This window comes from Takifugu flavidus, chromosome 15 (assembly GCF_003711565.1).
Source record: "Takifugu flavidus isolate HTHZ2018 chromosome 15, ASM371156v2, whole genome shotgun sequence".
Classification (NCBI taxonomy): domain Eukaryota; kingdom Metazoa; phylum Chordata; class Actinopteri; order Tetraodontiformes; family Tetraodontidae; genus Takifugu; species Takifugu flavidus.
Genome location: NC_079534.1, coordinates 12,984,082 through 13,002,841, shown reverse-complemented (window position 1 = coordinate 13,002,841; position 18,760 = coordinate 12,984,082). Strand labels below are relative to the sequence as shown.

At 40.5% G+C, this 18,760-nt stretch overlaps 3 protein-coding genes and 1 long non-coding RNA gene across 4 annotated transcripts; 1 reads left to right on the top strand and 3 right to left on the bottom strand.

Moving 5' to 3' along the window:
• Positions 1-1,805: 1,805 nt before the first annotated feature.
• LOC130539269 (5-beta-cholestane-3-alpha,7-alpha-diol 12-alpha-hydroxylase-like) lies at positions 1,806-3,785 on the bottom strand. Its single transcript, XM_057057490.1, has one exon. The coding sequence runs from the start codon at positions 3,761-3,763 to the stop codon at positions 2,210-2,212; it is 1,554 nt and encodes a 517-aa protein (XP_056913470.1). The 5' UTR covers positions 3,764-3,785; the 3' UTR covers positions 1,806-2,209.
• A 3,323-nt stretch (positions 3,786-7,108) lies between these two features.
• On the top strand, positions 7,109-7,605 carry LOC130538337 (uncharacterized). The gene is made up of 2 exons (XR_008953845.1): positions 7,109-7,276; positions 7,363-7,605. It is a non-coding gene; the product is annotated as an uncharacterized LOC130538337 (long non-coding RNA).
• Positions 7,606-11,191: 3,586 nt separating this feature from the next.
• On the bottom strand, positions 11,192-13,172 carry LOC130538329 (5-beta-cholestane-3-alpha,7-alpha-diol 12-alpha-hydroxylase-like). The gene has a single exon (XM_057055737.1). The coding sequence runs from the start codon at positions 13,147-13,149 to the stop codon at positions 11,596-11,598; it is 1,554 nt and encodes a 517-aa protein (XP_056911717.1). The 5' UTR covers positions 13,150-13,172; the 3' UTR covers positions 11,192-11,595.
• Positions 13,173-15,160: 1,988 nt separating this feature from the next.
• On the bottom strand, positions 15,161-16,965 carry LOC130538332 (5-beta-cholestane-3-alpha,7-alpha-diol 12-alpha-hydroxylase-like). Its single transcript, XM_057055740.1, has one exon. The coding sequence runs from the start codon at positions 16,914-16,916 to the stop codon at positions 15,381-15,383; it is 1,536 nt and encodes a 511-aa protein (XP_056911720.1). The 5' UTR covers positions 16,917-16,965; the 3' UTR covers positions 15,161-15,380.
• Positions 16,966-18,760: the final 1,795 nt, after the last annotated feature.

Below are 18,760 nucleotides of genomic sequence, written 5' to 3'. Positions count from 1 at the left end.
AGATTTGGTTTTAAGGTTAAAGTTAGAGCTGGATTTAGGCTTATTAACAGTCCCCACAAGGACACAGATAACTTTCCACCCGGATATTTCAGGTCCGATTGTGGATTTTTTGGTTCCTTCTTATGACAACATGGCTCTGTGTCGCAACGGACTTCGTGTCCGGCATGTGAACAGTGATTCAAAAGTTGTGAGTTGGAGTCCCACCACAGGTGGCTATTTGGGGTGGAAGCAGTTCATTTCCCAACAAACTGAGTGAGTTTCATCTCTGCACCACCCAGCTCAACGTCAAGGTCAAAAGGACTTTATTGGGACCAGTTTCATTAGCTGACCTGAACCACTTGAAACAATTTATTGTATCGTGTGCATGTGGTGCAACACTTGCTTTATACTTATAATAAAGTGTTTTATTTTCATCCACAGGATTATTCCCCCCATATATTGTGTATAACTAAACATCTTCAGAATCAGTTGAAAGTCATATGACACCACTGAATAAGGTTTGCGCAGATTAATATTCAGACTTTTGCCAAAATCCCTGTAGGATTTTTTTCATCTTCCCTTTATTGTATATTATTGGTTTACATTTGCCTGCATCAGACCAATTTCAAATACACACGAGAACATTTCTCATTTAACTGGTCTATCCATCCATCCATCCATCCATCCATCCATCCATCCATCCATCCATCCATCCATCCATCCATCCATCCATCCATCCATCCATCATCCATCCATCCATCCATCCATCTATCCATCCATCCATCCATCAATCTTCCACTGCTTATCCGGGATCGGGTCGCAGGGGCAGTAGCCTAAGCAGAGAGGCCCAGACTTCCCCCTCCCCAGCTACTTCTTCCAGCTCGTCCGGGGGGATCCCCACATCCTATGCATGTACCCTCTCTCACTGGGGTTACTCCTGTAGTTACATTCCATCAGTACCAGGTTCTCTGCTCTGCTACATGAATGCCTTCTTCTAGTAGCCAATTTGACATCAGGTTGCCCTGGTTCTCCGATCCCTGACGTGGACCTTGTTGTCTCGGGCGACATCCAAGCCAGTATGACTCCGGTATGACTGGTATGCCAGCATGACTTTAAAAGAGTGTGGGCCGTCACCTAACCCATGACCTCCTTGCCGGAGGTAATAAATATGCACTGCATCACCTGCCATATATTACTGATAAAGCAGACATGACCTGTCTAAATACACACAGCCTCATAATTTTGAGGAAATACTGATTAAAAATCATGAAAACTTCCTTATTATTGGCTGATAGTTATTACAATATTTGTCCTCTCGTGAGGACCAGTGTTTTAGTCTGTTGCCCCTCTTGCCCCCTTTGTGTGTACAAGTTGTCCTTTTCTTTTCATCAGACGGCTTTTCCTGCTCAGATAATGAAGCTAAAGTCCAGCTTCTTTGTGGGTCATGACCTCTGTGACTGTCCTTTGAGTTCCCTCTGCTAATGCATGCAGCCATTATGATGCTTTGGTTTAAGGTGGCTGTGTTTAAGTTTAAAGGTAGCTTATCCACTTAGGGATTGTTGAGTTATGATTAAAATAATTTCATAACTTTGTTGACTGACACTTCTGGATGGTAGATTTCATTCATTAATGAGAATGGGAATAGACTCATACAACTATAAATAGTTTCTTTGAAAAATAAAAAATGTTGGTTTATTTCTTAGTGGCACAAAAACTAAACCACTGTGTATGTAAATTGACTGTTAAATCATTCTAAAATACCAATTTTCATACTCAACTATGTGACTCCATGTATTCAAAACCAAATGAAGAGAGAGAGATGGATATGCAGAGGTAAATGTGAATGTTTATATAAGACACTGATTATTTAGTCAAGGGCCTGAAATGATTATATGGTGATATTTAGAAATAAAACGATGCTTTTAAAATGAACATTTTACATGTGTTTTCAACAAAACAAAATGTCAAGATTATCATTTAACAAATGTAATATGAAGTTATATCAACATTTTGTACAAAAGTAAGTACAAAATAACTGTTTCTTAACACAAAACATATCATGTAAAATTTGAGTGATTTCATAATCGTCTGTGAAATCCATGAATAACTGAAAAAACAAGTCAAGTCACTGCTAAAAATCCATTTGTTGCAGAATGATTGTGAAATCAGAGCTAGTGCATATTACAGACATGAAAGCTGAATGTTTCACAACAGAAACATGATATGATCATTAGTATCTGCGTCTGTATCGAAACTGAAGGTCTCTGTTCGGCTGCATCGTTCCAAATCCGTATCGACTGTAGTCGATTTCAGGAATCTCCTCATCGGGATTTATCAGCTCAAACTCAAAATAGAGCAACATGAGGAAGGCAAACTGTTTGAGCTCATTGGTGGCAAAGAAGCGCCCTGGGCACATGGAGATCCCAGATCCCCAAGGCATGGTGTAGTACTTCACCTTGTTCCCAGCTTTGTAGAAATCAGTTTTCTTGCTGCCATCTGGATTGAGAAAGCGATCGTATTTGAAAGAATGAGGGTCCGGGTGAATCTCAGGGTCCATCTGAACAGCACCGTACGGAAATAGAGCCACTCTGTCACCCTGACGAATGAAGTATTGCTGGCCATCAGCCATTTTGAGGGTCATGTCTTGGAGCACCGCTCTGGTGAGGAGGGGTGCAGCAGTGAGTCGTAGGGTCTCTTCAACGGCACTGTCCAGGATCGGCGTCTTCATCAGCATTTCACGACTCAGGTTGACCAAAGGACCACCCGGCTTGACTTCCTGTCCAGATTCTCTCACAACCTTGTCTATCTCCTCCTTCACTGATCTCATGGCTTCAGGGTGTTTCATGAGGAAGAGGAGCAACCAGAAAGAAGAGGGTCCTGTGTTGCCCTGAGAGGCCCAAAGAAGCACAAACATGTATCTGGTTATCATGTCCTCTTTTACACCTGCATTGTCTTTGCCCTCCTGCACATCCCATATCCAGCGACTGATGTTATCTCTGCCCTTCAGCTTCTGGACAGACAGGACATTCCAGAAATATTCCAGTAATTTTGTTGCCTCCCTCCGTTTCTTTGGTGGCAGGACCCCATAAGCCAGTCGGGGAAATAACTGATCGTATTTGCGGAACTCGTGATACAAGGCTTCTGATTCAGCTCTGTCTTTCTCTTTGGCTTTCTCCTGGCTGATTTTTGAGTCAAAGGGCTCATTGCCATAGAGGGACAAGTATCCAGCTCTGAAAACAATATTGTAGCAGTAAGCAAAAAGTTTCTCTTCCCTCCAGGTCACTTGGTCTGAAGATGATTCGACATTATGCAGCATCAGGTTCTGCAAATTGACCATCATTGCTTGTGTCATCACCTCCAAGCCATCACCTTTCAGATGTCTGTTGCTGGAAGCATTGAGAATTTCATGGTCATTTTGAATAGATGAGTAACCAAACACTCTGCGGACCAGATGAGATGCAAACTTCGTAAAGTCCAGTTTTTCTCGACTCTCTTTAACAAAGGCCCCAAATGACATGGGGTCCTGAATGAATGTAATATAAAATCTGCCTGCCTGGACTGTGAACACATCACCGTGTTTTTTCTCCATCCTCTCCAAGAATCTCCAGGTGTTCCGGTGGAACTCTAAGACATGACCCAGCCATGGTATTAGTCCCTTATCCAAAGGGGGCTCTCCTGGTCGCCTCTGTCGAAAAAACCCCAGTAGGTAAAGTCCTCCTAAGAGAGCAACAAGGAAAGTCAGAAGGATCAGCAACACAGATGCCATCATAGATATGACTGACATGCACACAGTGATACAGAGTTCAGGTTAACATCCTGTATAAATTAACAGACGTTGCTCCTCCTTTTACTGTGCTGGATTTGGTTTCTGCATTGCAGGAACTCCATATTTGGTCAGTTTTTGTCATATATAATGACAGAAGATACAGTAAGCAATCTACATGTGTTTATGAGACATTTTTAGCTCTTTGTGTGGAAAATGTGGAAGTGGAATAAAAAAGTATGAAAATATTTGTTAGATACAAATTCACAAACTATGTCTTTTTTTTTACAGTGTAATGCTTTAAAGACAGTGTTCTGTTGTCCAAAATCTGTATTTTGTGTTTCCTTTGCAACAGAGCAAAATGCAAATTTGGTATGTCACCAATATTTGAGGAAATAAACTCATTTACATGCTGCACTTATGTGCTGTGTGCAATCTTTTTTACTCCTTTCCTCCACAGTATTTTTGCCGACAACACGCCATATTGTGGATAAGCGTGACTTCATAAAACAATAGCAACAACATTAATTTTGTGACATGTTATTTTCATCAACATTCAGAATTTTATTCCACATTATTTTTTGCTTTGCTTTCAGTTTTGTGAAATTATACTGAGCTTCTGATACTATGAACAGTTCAATGACCTTTTTATTCAGAGCTGTCCTGTGGTGAGAGATAAACAATGCTCAGGTCAACCTGTGTAGCAAATGCAGTTAAAGATAACTTGTCTGAATCACAACACCATGTCTGGCATCTTTAACTGTAGGATATTTAGACCAGAAAGGCTTTCCCCCCAAAATTCTGCTTTGGAAACAAGCATTTTTGTTTTTCGATAAAATTGACATTTGAAAACAAATTTTGACACAAAATACATGCATATTCATATTCATCCTTATGTCCTGCTGCTGGGCAATGACCTCAAGATTTAATCTAGTACTGATGTGGTTACATTACAACCACACTATGTTGTTTTTTTTCAATTATCGCAGTTAATCCTTAATGCAACTGTAATATGTAACACTTTAAGATAACAAAGGTAAAATTATCACTCATAAATCCATAAATTATTACATGCAGTGCATCAAACACACAGTTTATTATCTAGAGACTGCTTAATGAGTTTTTAGTTCTTATTTCCCACTTAAACAATGTAGTTTTTGTCTTGGAAACATGTAAGGTTCTGAGTGTTGAGTTTTGCACATCACCGTATTTCACAAACTAACCTATTCATATAAAATTCTCTCAACCAAGAACAAATCCTTCAAGTTGAAAAGGTTCCCAAAACCAAAATCATAATTGGATAATAAATACATTTGGATTTTCACCCTTTTCTCCCACGGATGAAAAACTACAGAGAAGACCTCATGTTGACCCTGAGCATCGAGGCTTAAATCAGTGGCATTGTGCCCATAGAATAAGTCAGCCCAGTTTAATAGTTTTCCAGCTGTCATGTGGATTTTTGTAATTATTGACAAATCCTCTGAATATTCACTTACTTACTCCCCAAATTCCAATTCTGGACCTTTTTGATGTATGACAAGAGATATTTTAAAGGGTTATAATAGTACCCAGTTGCACGCCAGTCAAACCAACGAATCCAAATCCTCAGCAGGATAAAGTGCTGAGGGATTCTCAAAGGCAGCAGGGTCTTGTAGGGTTGGTCGAGCTGGTGCCATTAGAAGTCTAAAGAGGTGGGACCATGGGTGATAAGGGACTGGAGAGGCTAGAAGAGTCTGCTGGCTTTGGATTGAAGGAGATATTGGAGACAGAAGAGGAAGGTCTGAATGAAGTCCTGAATGTTCTTTATAATCTATAAAGAGTTCTGATTTAAAAATTTGGGTAATTTCAGTACTTGGCAAGTTCTTTGTGGCACAGGAAATGATACACTGTGGGTGAACATTACCCGTTAAGGCAGACTGTGACAAACTGTGTCTGTACAGTGAACTATGTGGTTCTGTATCTTTGAACAAAACGAAGGAGAGAGAGGGATATATATCATGTTTATATAAAATCGATTGACTGGGAGTACTGACAGGTGTATATATGGTGATAATTAATCAGTCAATTGTGATATAAAATCAAAGTCTGGTGATTTTCCAAATGTGTTTTTTTAATTAAGTTTACTCTTTCAAGATTGTCATTCAAATAAATGTAATAAACATGTATTAGAGTGAACTGTCTTCATAACAAAATATGACAGATGCTAAGAATCCATATTTGCAAGAATGATTGTGAAATGAAAGCTGGTACAGATTACAGAAATGAAATCTAAATGATTCATGAGAAAAAACATTATATGATCTTTAGTATCTGCGCCTGTATCGAAACTGAAGGTCTCAATCTGGCTGCGTCGTTCCAAATCCGTATCGACTGTAGTCGATTTCAGGAATCTCCAGATCGGGATTTATCAGCTCAAACTCAAAATAGAGCAACATGAGGAAGGCAAACTGTTTGAGCTCATTGGTGGCAAAGAAGTGTGAGGAAGAGGAGCAACCAGAAAGAAGAGGGGCCTGTGTTGCCCCAAGAGGCCCAAAAAAGCACAAACATGTATCTGCTTATGAATCTGTTTATCATGTCCTCTTTTGCACCTGCAATGTCGAGGAGGGGGATTGGCAGCAATCTATCACTCCAAGTTATTAATTAATCCTAGACCAAAACATGGCTCACCCATCTGAACTGGAGGACAGAAAAGCCACTTTTGTTTGTAGTTGTATATCGGCCCCCTGCTGGGCCACATTCAGAGTTCCTGATCAAACACATCAGCTCTATCTCTTTCAGCACAGGCCTGAGGAGCTCAACACTCTTGTACCACACTGGTGACCAGCAGACGCATCAATGGCACAGCGAGGAACCCAGCAGCTGAAGGCAGAGCAAGAATCATCAATGGAGACTTGGAGGGAAGAGGTCCAGCAGCTCAGAGAAGCCCTGGCAGAGAAGGAGGAGCAGCTCAGCAGGGCAGTGAAGAGGGGACACATGAGGACTGTGGCCCACGTGGAGACCCTGACCCAGCTGAACAGCACACAAGCTGCTCTGAAGAAGAGCAACCTCAAATGTGCTTCTCTGGAGGAAACCCTCCACAGTCGGCAGCAGGAGAAAGAGGAGCGACACAGGAGAGAGCTGATGGAGCAGGAGGAAGGCCTGAATCAGAAACTCCTTGTGATTGAGGAGGAATTTGAGAGGAAGCTGGAGGAAGAGAAACAAAGGGTTAATAAAGAGAAAGAGGCCTTAAGGCAGCAGCTCTTTCTACAAGAAGACAAGTTCAAGAAACTACTTGAGAAAGAGCAACATAAATATAATGAGATGATTGTTCAAAAAGAAGAGTCACTAAAGCAGCAGCTGTTGACTAAAGAGGAGACCCATAACAAGATGCTGGCTGATGTTTGTCAGCGGTGGGAGAGGACAGCTCAAAAATGGGTCCAGATGAGGGAAGAGCTGGAGCAGAAGATTCAGGAGAGCCAACAGTTGAGGCAAGAGGAGCAGGAGAGGTCCAAAGAGGATCTCCAGAGGCTCTCTGAAGCGATCCTCCAACTTGAGGTGAGATGCTTTCGCCTTTGTTCCTCTTCCAGAAGATTTCAGATGATGTTCAGTGAAATCTAAAACACAATCTCTCTTTTCTGCAGCTTCAGATATCAAAGAAGAAGAAGAGAAAATGCTTCTGGAGATGGATCTGCAAAAGGATGAGGTTCTGGAAACGATGAAGGAAAGAACAATTCCAGAGCTCCCAAAGCCCCCCCCCCTCCTCCTCTACATCCTGACTTCCACAGCATCACATCCTCTCTTCAGTTTTATTTTAAAGTATAATCATTGTTTATATTCTATGTTTGGATCTATGATTTAGAAACAATAAAACTCAAAGTAAACCACCAGATTGTAGATGTTGTCAATGGCAGCTTTAGAAATGGCTTCATTTCATTACTGGAGTCAGTTGGTTTTCTCCAGCAGATAAACCAACCAACTCATAGCTTCAACTACACCTTAGATCTAGTTCTGACTTATGGTGTTGAGGTAGAACATGTGTGTTTCCTCAGAACCCCCTCCTGTCAGATCATTCTTTGATCACTTTCACATTTATGATTAAGGATTCTTCTATGCTCAGAGCTCAGTCTGACTATAGCAGATGTCTCTCAGATAATGCTGTAGCTAAGTTTAAGGAAGTGATCTCTGTGCTGATCCCAGGACCACCGTGTGTTTCCCCAGGGATCAATCATTATAATCTTAGCCCTGCTGAGCTTGACTCTATTGCTGAAGGTGCAGCAGCCTCACTGAGAATCACGCTTGATTCTGTTGCCCCCCTGAAAAAGAAAATAGTAAATCAGAGGAGGTGTGCCCCCTGGTATAATTCACATATCAGGACCCTCAAGCAGAAAGTGTGAAGACTAGAAAGGAAGTGGCATTCTTGTAAAATAGACAGCTATCATGTAGCCTGGAAAGACTGTCTGGTAGTTTACAAAAAGGCCCTCCAAAAGGCTAGAACAGCTTTTTTCTTCTTTAATTGAAGAAAACAAGAACAACTTCAGGTTTCTTTTCAGAACTGTGACCAAATTAACCAAGAGTCACAGTGTTTTAGATCCATGTATCCCTTCTTCCTTTAGTGGTGAAGACTTCATGAGCTTCTTCACTGATAAAGTTCTAGCTATCAGAGAGAAAGCTAACCAGGCCATCCCAACAACTGGACCATCACCAGATGATCTGACTGTGGGAACATACAGGTTCTCCAACGAGCCCTTAAACTCCTTCACCCCTATATATTTTTCTGAGGCGTCATCGCTAATTCAGAAATCCCAGTCCACCACGTGTCTTTTACTCCCATCCCAACACACCTGTTTAAGGATGTTTTACCAATGATGGGCAAATCTATCCTGGCCCAGATCAATGGTTCTTTAGTGACAGGTTATGTACCCCGGTCCAACAAGGTGGCAGTGATGTGTTAGCAAATTATAGGCCAATATCCAACCTTCATTTTATCTCTAAAATGACTGGCTATAACGGTCATCTGGGTAACAGTCAAGGGTTGGTGTGTGATCCTGCAGCTCCATCTAGAGCAGGGGTCGGCAACCCGCGGCTCTGGAGCCGCATGCGGCTCTTTAGCGCCGCCCTAGTGGTTCCCTCGAGCTTTTTCAAAAATATGAAAATGAAATAATTTCTGTTGGAGGAAAAAATTCTGTAGGAGGAAAAATGTGACAAACAAGGTGTGTTATTCTCTCCAGGATGCGCTGCAGGGAAAATAAACATATCATCATGAATGCTCGTTATGTATTTGTAGCCTACTTATCATTTGGAAAGTAGGCTAATACAGCTAATATAGACACTTAGAGCATGTGTTGCCTTAATTATAAGCCCTATATAAGGCTTTTAATTTTTTGCAGCTCCAGACAGATTTTTTTTTTTTTTTGTCCAATATGGCTCTTTCAGCATTTTGGGTTGCCGACCCCTATATCAAGAGGAAGAGACAGAGCTGGGACACATGTTTCTTTGGAACCCTTTTCTGTTTGGCTTCTGTGTGAGGGGTCTCCAGTGAGTTTCACAGTGCCTCTCATGATCCCCGATCAGCTTCATAGTTGTGAGCATCATCACCTTGGTTGTAAAATACACATATGCAGTTTAAATTAGACACCGAGGCATCTAATTGGAGGAGTGGAGGAGTAAAATCCAGAATGTGAAATCTTTAATCAAACAGGAAGTAAGAGGTCAAAGCCAAAACGGTGAGAAGATTCAGGCAACTAATAGACAAGGAGAACGCAATAATCTAAGAAGAATAAACCAGTCACACGCAAAAGGTAAACAAGAAGCGACAACAGAATACAAAAACAATCTGGGAAGAGAGACTCAGCGGAGCAGGTTTAAATACACAGGGCAACAAGACACAGGTGAAACACATAAGTAATCAGGAAAAAGGAACAAAGGGCAAGTGAAATTAACTATAACACCATGGAACACAGGACTTTCAAAATAAAACAGGAAGCATACAAGAAAACATACAATACTAAATATGACAGATAACCACTCTGTTACTACTGTTGAGCTTGAATCACATCAATATGTTTAAACTAAAACTGATTTATAACATAGACTTGGGGATGATGTCATTAAATATATGGTGATGTACACACCATATGGTGATGGCACCATAGCAATTTCACCGTCAAAAGTAGTCTGGTTTCATTTTAACCAAAGAAGGTTGGTTTTCAGGAGGCAGTTACTGTTGAATAATGAAAGACAGAGCAAGATGTATGTTGTTTATCAGTGTTAAACTGATTTGGCTCTTATCTGTAAAATCCTTTAACCTTCCAGAAAAAGCAGTTAACTTTTTCCTCTCCAAACTTGGCCTTTCTCGGAAGAAAGATAAACAACAGAACAACCTGTACAGCAAAAATACATAAAGATAACGGCAAATAAACTGGAAACAAAGCACAGTACAAGTGGAATAGTATAGTATACTATAGAATAATATCATATAGTATACTTATACACACACACACACACAGATATGTACACACACACACACACATATAGTGTATATATGTATATATATATATATATAGTATATATATATAAATCTGTGTGTGTGTGTGTATAAGTACAGGCCCTGAGCACCAGAGCAATAGAGGCCAGGGTCTATCATACCAGACAAGACCCCAGACTGTGTGGAGATGCCCCTGAGACAGTCCTGCGGGCTGTCATATGACCCATGACCTCCTTGCCGGAGGTAATCAATAACCTGCCATATATTACTGATAAAGCAGCCAGTATCTGATGTTGTAATGACCTGTCTAAATACACACAGCCTCACGATAAATGGGAAGAAACACTGATTACAAATCATGAAAACTTCCTTATTATTGGCTGATAGTTATTACAATATTTGTCCTCTCGTGAGGACCAGTGTTTTAGTCTGTTTAATTATTTTTTTCTCTATTCTGTACAAAATTGCCCTAATTATCCTCCCATGTATATTTTGCCTTGTTGCCCCTCTTGCCCCCTTTGTGTCTACAAGTTGTCCTTTTCTTTTCATCAGACGGCTTTTCCTGCTCAGATAACGAGGCTAAAGTCCAGCTTCTTTGTGGGTCATGAGCTCTGTGACTGTCCTTTGAGTTTCCTCTGCTAATGCATGCAGCCATTATGATGCTTTGGTTGAAGGTGGCTGTGTTTAAGTTTAAAGGTAGCTTATCCACTTAGGGATTGTTGAGTTATGATTAAAATAATTTCATAACTTTGTTGACTGACACTTCTGGATGGTAGATTTCATTCATTAATGGGAATGGGAATAGACTCATACAACTATAAATAGTTTCTTTGAAAAATAAAAAATGTTGGTTTATTTCTTAGTGGCACAAAAACTAAACCACTGTGTATGTAAATTGACTGTTAAATCATTCTAAAATACCAATTTTCATACTCAACTATGTGACTCCATGTATTCAAAACCAAATGAAGAGAGAGAGATGGATATGCAGAGGTAAATGTGAATGTTTATATAAGACACTGATTATTTAGTCAAGGGCCTGAAATGATTATATGGTGATATTTAGAAATAAAACGATGCTTTTAAAATGAACATTTTACATGTGTTTTCAACAAAACAAAATGTCAAGATTATCATTTAACAAATGTAATATGAAGTTATATCAACATTTTGTACAAAAGTAAGTACAAAATAACTGTTTCTTAACACAAAAAATATCATGTAAAATTTGAGTGATTTCATAATCGTCTGTGAAATCCATGAATAACTGAAAAAACAAGTCAAGTCACTGCTAAAAATCCATTTGTTGCAGAATGATTGTGAAATCAGAGCTAGTGCATATTACAGACATGAAAGCTGAATGTTTCACAACAGAAACATGATATGATCATTAGTATCTGCGTCTGTATCGAAACTGAAGGTCTCTGTCCGGCTGCATCGTTCCAAATCCGTATCGACTGTAGTCGATTTCAGGAATCTCCTCATCGGGATTTATCAGCTCAAACTCAAAATAGAGCAACATGAGGAAGGCAAACTGTTTGAGCTCATTGGTGGCAAAGAAGCGCCCTGGGCACATGGAGATCCCAGATCCCCAAGGCATGGTGTAGTACTTCACCTTGTTCCCAGCTTTGTAGAAATCAGTTTTCTTGCTGCCATCTGGATTGAGAAAGCGATCGTATTTGAAAGAATGAGGGTCCGGGTGAATCTCAGGGTCCATCTGAACAGCACTGTACGGAAAGAGGGCCACTCTGTCACCCTGACGAATGAAGTATTGCTGGCCATCAGCCATTTTGAGGGTCATGTCTTGGAGCACCGCTCTGGTGAGGAGGGGTGCAGCAGTGAGTCGTAGGGTCTCTTCAACGACACTGTCCAGGATCGGCGTCTTCATCAGCATTTCACGACTCAGGTTGACCAAAGGACCACCCGGCTTGACTTCCTGTCCAGATTCTCTCACAACCTTATCTATCTCCTCCTTCACTGATCTCATGGCTTCAGGGTGTTTCATGAGGAAGAGGAGCAACCAGAAAGAAGAGGGTCCTGTGTTGCCCTGAGAGGCCCAAAGAAGCACAAACATGTATCTGGTTATCATGTCCTCTTTTACACCTGCATTGTCTTTGCCCTCCTGCACATCCCATATCCAGCGACTGATGTTATCTCTGCCCTTCAGCTTCTGGACAGACAGGACATTCCAGAAATATTCCAGTAATTTTGTTGCCTCCCTCTGTTTCTTTGGTGGCAGGACCCCATAAGCCAGTCGGGGAAATAACTGATCATATTTGCGGAACTCGTGATACAAGGCTTCTGATTCAGCTCTGTCTTTCTCTTTGGCTTTCTCCTGGCTGATTTTTGAGTCAAAGGTCTCATTGCCATAGAGGGACAAGTATCCAGCTCTGAAAACAATATTGTAGCAGTAAGCAAAAAGTTTCTCTTCCCTCCAGGTCACTTGGTCTGAAGATGATTCAACATTATGCAGCATCAGGTTCTGCAAATTGACCATCATTGCTTGTGTCATCACCTCCAAGCCATCACCTTTCAGATGTCTGTTGCTGGAAGCATTGAGAATTTCATGGTCATTTTGAATAGATGAGTAACCAAACACTCTGCGGACCAGATGAGATGCAAACTTCCTAAAGTCCAGTTTTTCTCGACTCTCTTTAACAAAGGCCCCAAATGACATGGGGTCCTGAATGAATGTAATATAAAATCCTGCCAGCTGGACTGTGAACACATCACCGTGTTTTTTCTCCATCCTCTCCAAGAATCTCCAGGTGTTCCGGCGGAACTCTAAGACATGACCCAGCCATGGTATTAGTCCCTTATCCAAAGGGGGCTCTCCTGGTCGCCTCTGTCGAAAAACCCCCAGTAGGTAAAGTGCTCCTAAGAGAGCAACAAGGAAAGTCAGAAGGATCAGCAACACAGATGCCATCATAGATATGACTGACATGCACACAGTGATTCAGAGTTCAGGTTAACATCCTGTATAAATTAACAGACGTTGCTCCTCCTTTTACTGTGCTGGGTTTGGTTTCTGCATTGCAGGAACTCCATATTTGGTCAGTTTCTGTCGGATGTAATGACAGCAGTTACAGTAAGCAATCTACATGTGCTTATGAGACATTTTTAGCTCTTTGTGTGTAAAATGTGGAGTTTATATCAACATATTCAGTGAAAAAAAGACTTTTTACTGGATTCAGTACACCTGCCAAATTTTCAGTATGAATTACTATAAATCTACATGTGGGAAAATTTTTTACACCATCACATTTTTTTCCTGCTGTTTACAATTCAACAAAAGCGTAGTGAAGGACAGCTGGGAAGAAGTATGAAATTTTTGCTAGATACAAGTCCACAAATTATGTGTTTGCATTGCTTCACCTGTCAATGTACACTTTTCACTTTATTTCTGCCTACAACATTCTATATTGTGGTAAGAGTGACTTCAGAAAACAACAGCAACAATGTTAATTTAATGACATGTTGTCATTTTCATCAAAATTAAGAATCTTATTCCACATTATTTTTTGCTTTGCTTTCAGTTTTGTGAAATTATACTGAGCTTCTGATACTATGAACAGTTCAATGACCTTTTTATTCAGAGCTGTCCTGTGGTGAGAGATAAACAATGTTAGGTCAACCTGTGTAGCAAATGCAGTTAAAGATAACTTGTCTGAATCACAACAACATGTCTGGCATCTTTAACTGTAGGATATTTAGACCAGAAAGGCTTTTTTCCCCAGAATTCTGCTTCGGAAACAAGCATTTTTGTTTTTCGATAAAATTGACATTTAAAAACAAAATACATGCATGTTCAGTTCAATATTCATATTCATCCTTATGTCCTGCTGCTGGGCAATGACCACAAGATTTAATCTAGTACTGGTGTGGTTACATTAGAACCACACTATGTTTTATTTTCAATTATCGCAGTTTATCCTTAATGCAACTGTAATATGTAACACTATAAGATAACAAAGGTAAAATTATCACTCACATAAATCCATAAATTATTACATGCAGTGCATCAAACACACAGTTTATTATCTAGAGACTGCTTAATGACTTTTTGTTCTTATTTCCCACTTAAACAATGTTGTTTTTGTCTTGGAAACATGTAAGGTTCTGAGTGTTGAGTTTTGCACATCACCATATTTCGCAAACTAGCCTATTCATATAAAATTCTCTCAACCAAGAACAAATCCTTCAAGTTGAAAAGGTTCCCAAAACCAAAATCATAATTGGATAATAAATACATTTGGATTTTCACCCATTTCTCCCACGGATGAAAAACTGCAGAGAAGACCTTATGTTGACCCTGAGCATCGAGGCTTAAATCAGTGGCATTGTGTCCATAGAATAAGTCAGCCCAGTTTAATTGTTTTCCCGCTATCATGTGGATTTTTGTAATTATCAAGAGATATTTTAAAGGGTTATAATAGGACCCAGTTGCACGCCAGTCAAACCAACGAATCCAAATCCTCAGCAGGATAAAGCGCTGAGGGATTCCCAAAGGCAGCAGGGTCTTGTAGGGTTGGTCGGGCTGGTGACATTAGAAGTCTAAAGAGGTGGGACCATGGGTGATGAGGGACTGGAGAGGCTGGAAGAGTCTGCTGGCTTTGGATTGAAGGACATGTTGGAGACAGAATAGGAAGGTCTGAATGAACTCCTGAATGTTCTTTATAATCTATGAAGAGTTCTGATTTAAAAATTTGGGTAATTTCGGTTTTTGGCGAGTTCTTTGTGGCACAGGAAATAATCCACTGTGGGTGAACATTACCTGTTAACGCAGACTGTGACAAACTGTGTCTGTACAGTGAACTATGTGGTTCTGTATCTTTGAACAAAACTAAGGAGAGAGAGGGATATATATCATGTTTATATAAAATTGACTGACTGGGAGTACTGCCATGTGTTCATATGGTGATATTTATTCAGTCAATAGTGAAATAATATCAAAAGTCTGTTGATTTTTCAAATGTGTTTTTTTAATTAAGTTTACACTATCAAGATTGTCATTCAAACAAATGTAATAAACATGTATTATAGTGAACTGTCTTCATAACAAAATATGACAGATGCTAATAATCCATATTTGCAAGAATGATTGTGAAATGAAAGCTGGTACAGATTACAGAAATGAAATCTATATGGTTCACAAGAAAAAACATTATAAGATCTTTAGTATCTGCGTCTGTATCGAAACTGAAGGTCTCTGTCCGGCTGCATCGTTCCAAATCCGTATCGACTGTAGTCGATTTCAGGAATCTCCTCATCGGGATTTATCAGCTCAAACTCAAAATAGAGCAACATGAGGAAGGCAAACTGTTTGAGCTCATTGGTGGCAAAGAAGCGCCCTGGGCACATGGAGATCCCAGATCCCCAAGGCATGGTGTAGTACTTCACCTTGTTCCCAGCTTTGTAGAAATCAGTTTTCTTGCTGCCATCTGGATTGAGAAAGCGATCGTATTTGAAAGAATGAGGGTCCGGGTGAATCTCAGGGTCCATCTGAACAGCACTGTACGGAAATAGAGCCACTCTGTCACCCTGACGAATGAAGTATTGCCGGCCATCAGCCATTTTGAGGGTCATGTCTTGGAGCACCGCTCTGGTGAGGAGGGGTGCAGCAGTGAGTCGGAGGGTCTCTTCAACGGCACTGTCCAGGATCGGCGTCTTCATCAGCATTTCACGACTCAGGTTGACCAAAGGACCACCCGGCTTGACTTCCTGTCCAGATTCTCTCACAACCTTGTCCATCTCCTCCTTCACTGATCTCATGGCTTCAGGGTGTTTCATGAGGAAGAGGAGCAACCAGAAAGAAGAGGGTCCTGTGTTGCCCTGAGAGGCCCAAAGAAGCACAAACATGTATCTGGTTATCATGTCCTCTTTTACACCTGCATTGTCTTTGCCCTCCTGCACATCCCATATCCAGCGACTGATGTTATCTCTGCCCTTCAGCTTCTGGACAGACAGGACATTCCAGAAATATTCCAGTAATTTTGTTGCCTCCCTCCGTTTCTTTGGTGGCAGGACCCCATAAGCCAGTCGGGGAAATAACTGATCGTATTTGCGGAACTCGTGATACAAGGCTTCTGATTCAGCTCTGTCTTTCTCTTTGGCTTTCTCCTGGCTGATCTTTGAGTCAAATGTCTCATTGCCATAGAGGGACAAGTATCCAGCTCTGAAAACAATATTGTAGCAGTAAGCAAAAAGTTTCTCTTCCCTCCAGGTCACTTGGTCTGAAGATGATTCAACATTATGCAGCATCAGGTTCTGCAAATTGACCATCATTGCTTGTGTCATCACCTCCAATCCATCACCTTTCAGATGTCTGTTGCTGGAAGCATTGAGAATTTCATGGTCATTTTGAATAGATGAGTAACCAAACACTCTGCGGACCAGATGAGATGCAAACTTCCTAAAGTCCAGTTTTTCTCGACTCTCTTTAACAAAGGCCCCAAATGACATGGGGTCCTGAATGAATGTAATATAAAATCCTGCCAGCTGGACTGTGAACACATCACCGTGTTTTTTCTCCATCCTCTCCAAGAATCTCCAGGTGTTCTGGCGGAACTCTAAGACATGACCCAGCCATGGTATTAGTCCCTTATCCAAAGGGGGCTCTCCTGGTCGCCTCTGTCGAAAAAACCCCAGTAGGTAAAGTGCTCCTAAGAGAGCAACAAGGAAAGTCAGAAGGATCAGCAACAGAGACGCCATCGCAGTGTTGAAGGAGTTCAGATTAACATCCTGTATATATTATGTGAAACTGCTCCACCTTTTGCTGTGATGGGTTTGGTTTAAGCATTGCAGGAACTCCACATTTGGTAAGTTTTTATCAAAGACGATGACAACCACATCACACGTGGTACTCAGAAATTCTTACCTTTCCGGGGGAAAGACAAACAACACACAAATACACACACCTTTTTCAGTCTAATGCTGTGTGCTCTAGACAAGACTGTCTTAAGAAAACAACAAGAAAATTAGAATTTCTTTCTCATTCGCTAAAACATTTAGTGTAACAGGCCACATAATTATGTTTAGCTTCTGCTCTATTCAGTTAGACAGTGCTGCTGATACTTTGATACTATCAAGAGTTCAGTAACCTCTTTAGCCAAAGCTGTCCTGCCTTGATAGATAAATAACATTCAGACCAGAGTTTGTAGCACATGCGGTTAAAGATAACAATTGTGTGAGCACACAATCCTGCCTGGCATTATTTACAGTACATCTTGCTGCAGCACAAAAAGTGTGATTTGCAAAGACAGTCGTTTCCTGGAATGACAATTTCAGAACGGATGTTGGCACGACGTGCATATTCATCCTCCAAACTGCTTTTTCATATCTTGGCTGATGATCTGAATATCTAATCCAGTTATATTACAACTGAATTTTACTTTGGCCCCTTATTACCAACGGAGCATCTTTTCAAGGCTGCAGCCTACCTCAGTGTTGTTGCTGACCATCTACATCCCTTTATGACCACAGGGGACCATCTTCTGCTGGCTTCTGCCAGCAGGATGATGCACCACCTCACACAGCTCAGATCATCTCATCTTTCTGGAACATAAAAATGAGTTTGCTGTACTCCGATGGCCTCAACAGTTGCCTGAACCAAATCCAAAAGAGCACCTATGCTATGTGGAGGAACAGGAGATTCATTTGTAGATGTGCATTTGTAGACAAAGTGTGTTTCCAACCTTGTAGAAAGTATACTACAATGAATTAAGGCAGTTCTGAAGACAAAAATGGGTCCAACCTTTTACCAGCGAGGTTGAACTAATTAAGTAGCCGGTGAGTGTAAACCATGTATTGGGCAAAATTGTAGTTTATGAATTAAGTAGTTGAAACACAAAATATGAATTTAGCGTGAATACCAGTGGGTTACAGCAAATTGTAGATAACCATATAGTTCAACTACATGTAGTTTTAACCCCTCAACACGGTATTATATTAACTAAATTTGGATATTAAATAAATGGTCGTTCCCCCCATAGTGGAGGTGGGAGTCAGAGTTGCTGTGTCTGCAGTTTCTCTGTTGTTTCCAGTTTGCAAGCTCAATCTCAATAAGTCATCTCAGTTCAAATTAATTTATCATCTATATTTGTCACCTTGCATATAAATCATTAAAGGAATGAGCTGCCACCATTGCCAAAAATTACAGTTTATTTTATGTATTTTTGTTCCCCATTCTGGTCTATTGTCAAATTACCACTGAAAGCACAGATTTGTGGAATTAAATGTTTTAGTTTGCTTTGTTCTGTTTAATGATATGGATGAGAAGTGTTCACATGGCCACATTGAACCAGTAAAGCACAATAATGTTATTTTCTTGTCCCTGTTGCCGATTCATAATTAAAATGTGTTCATCAACAGTGGGCATTTTTCTGAGCTTTTCTTCTGACTCCTGATATTTCAATTGTTTATTTTGGCTGGATTACCCTGCAGATGACACCATTATTTTAATACTGTTTGTTCAGGGAAAGTACAGCTTTTTAGAAAACATCTTCATTAATGATTATAAAGCCGTTAGCTGCCTCCCCAAATGACCGAAGGTAACC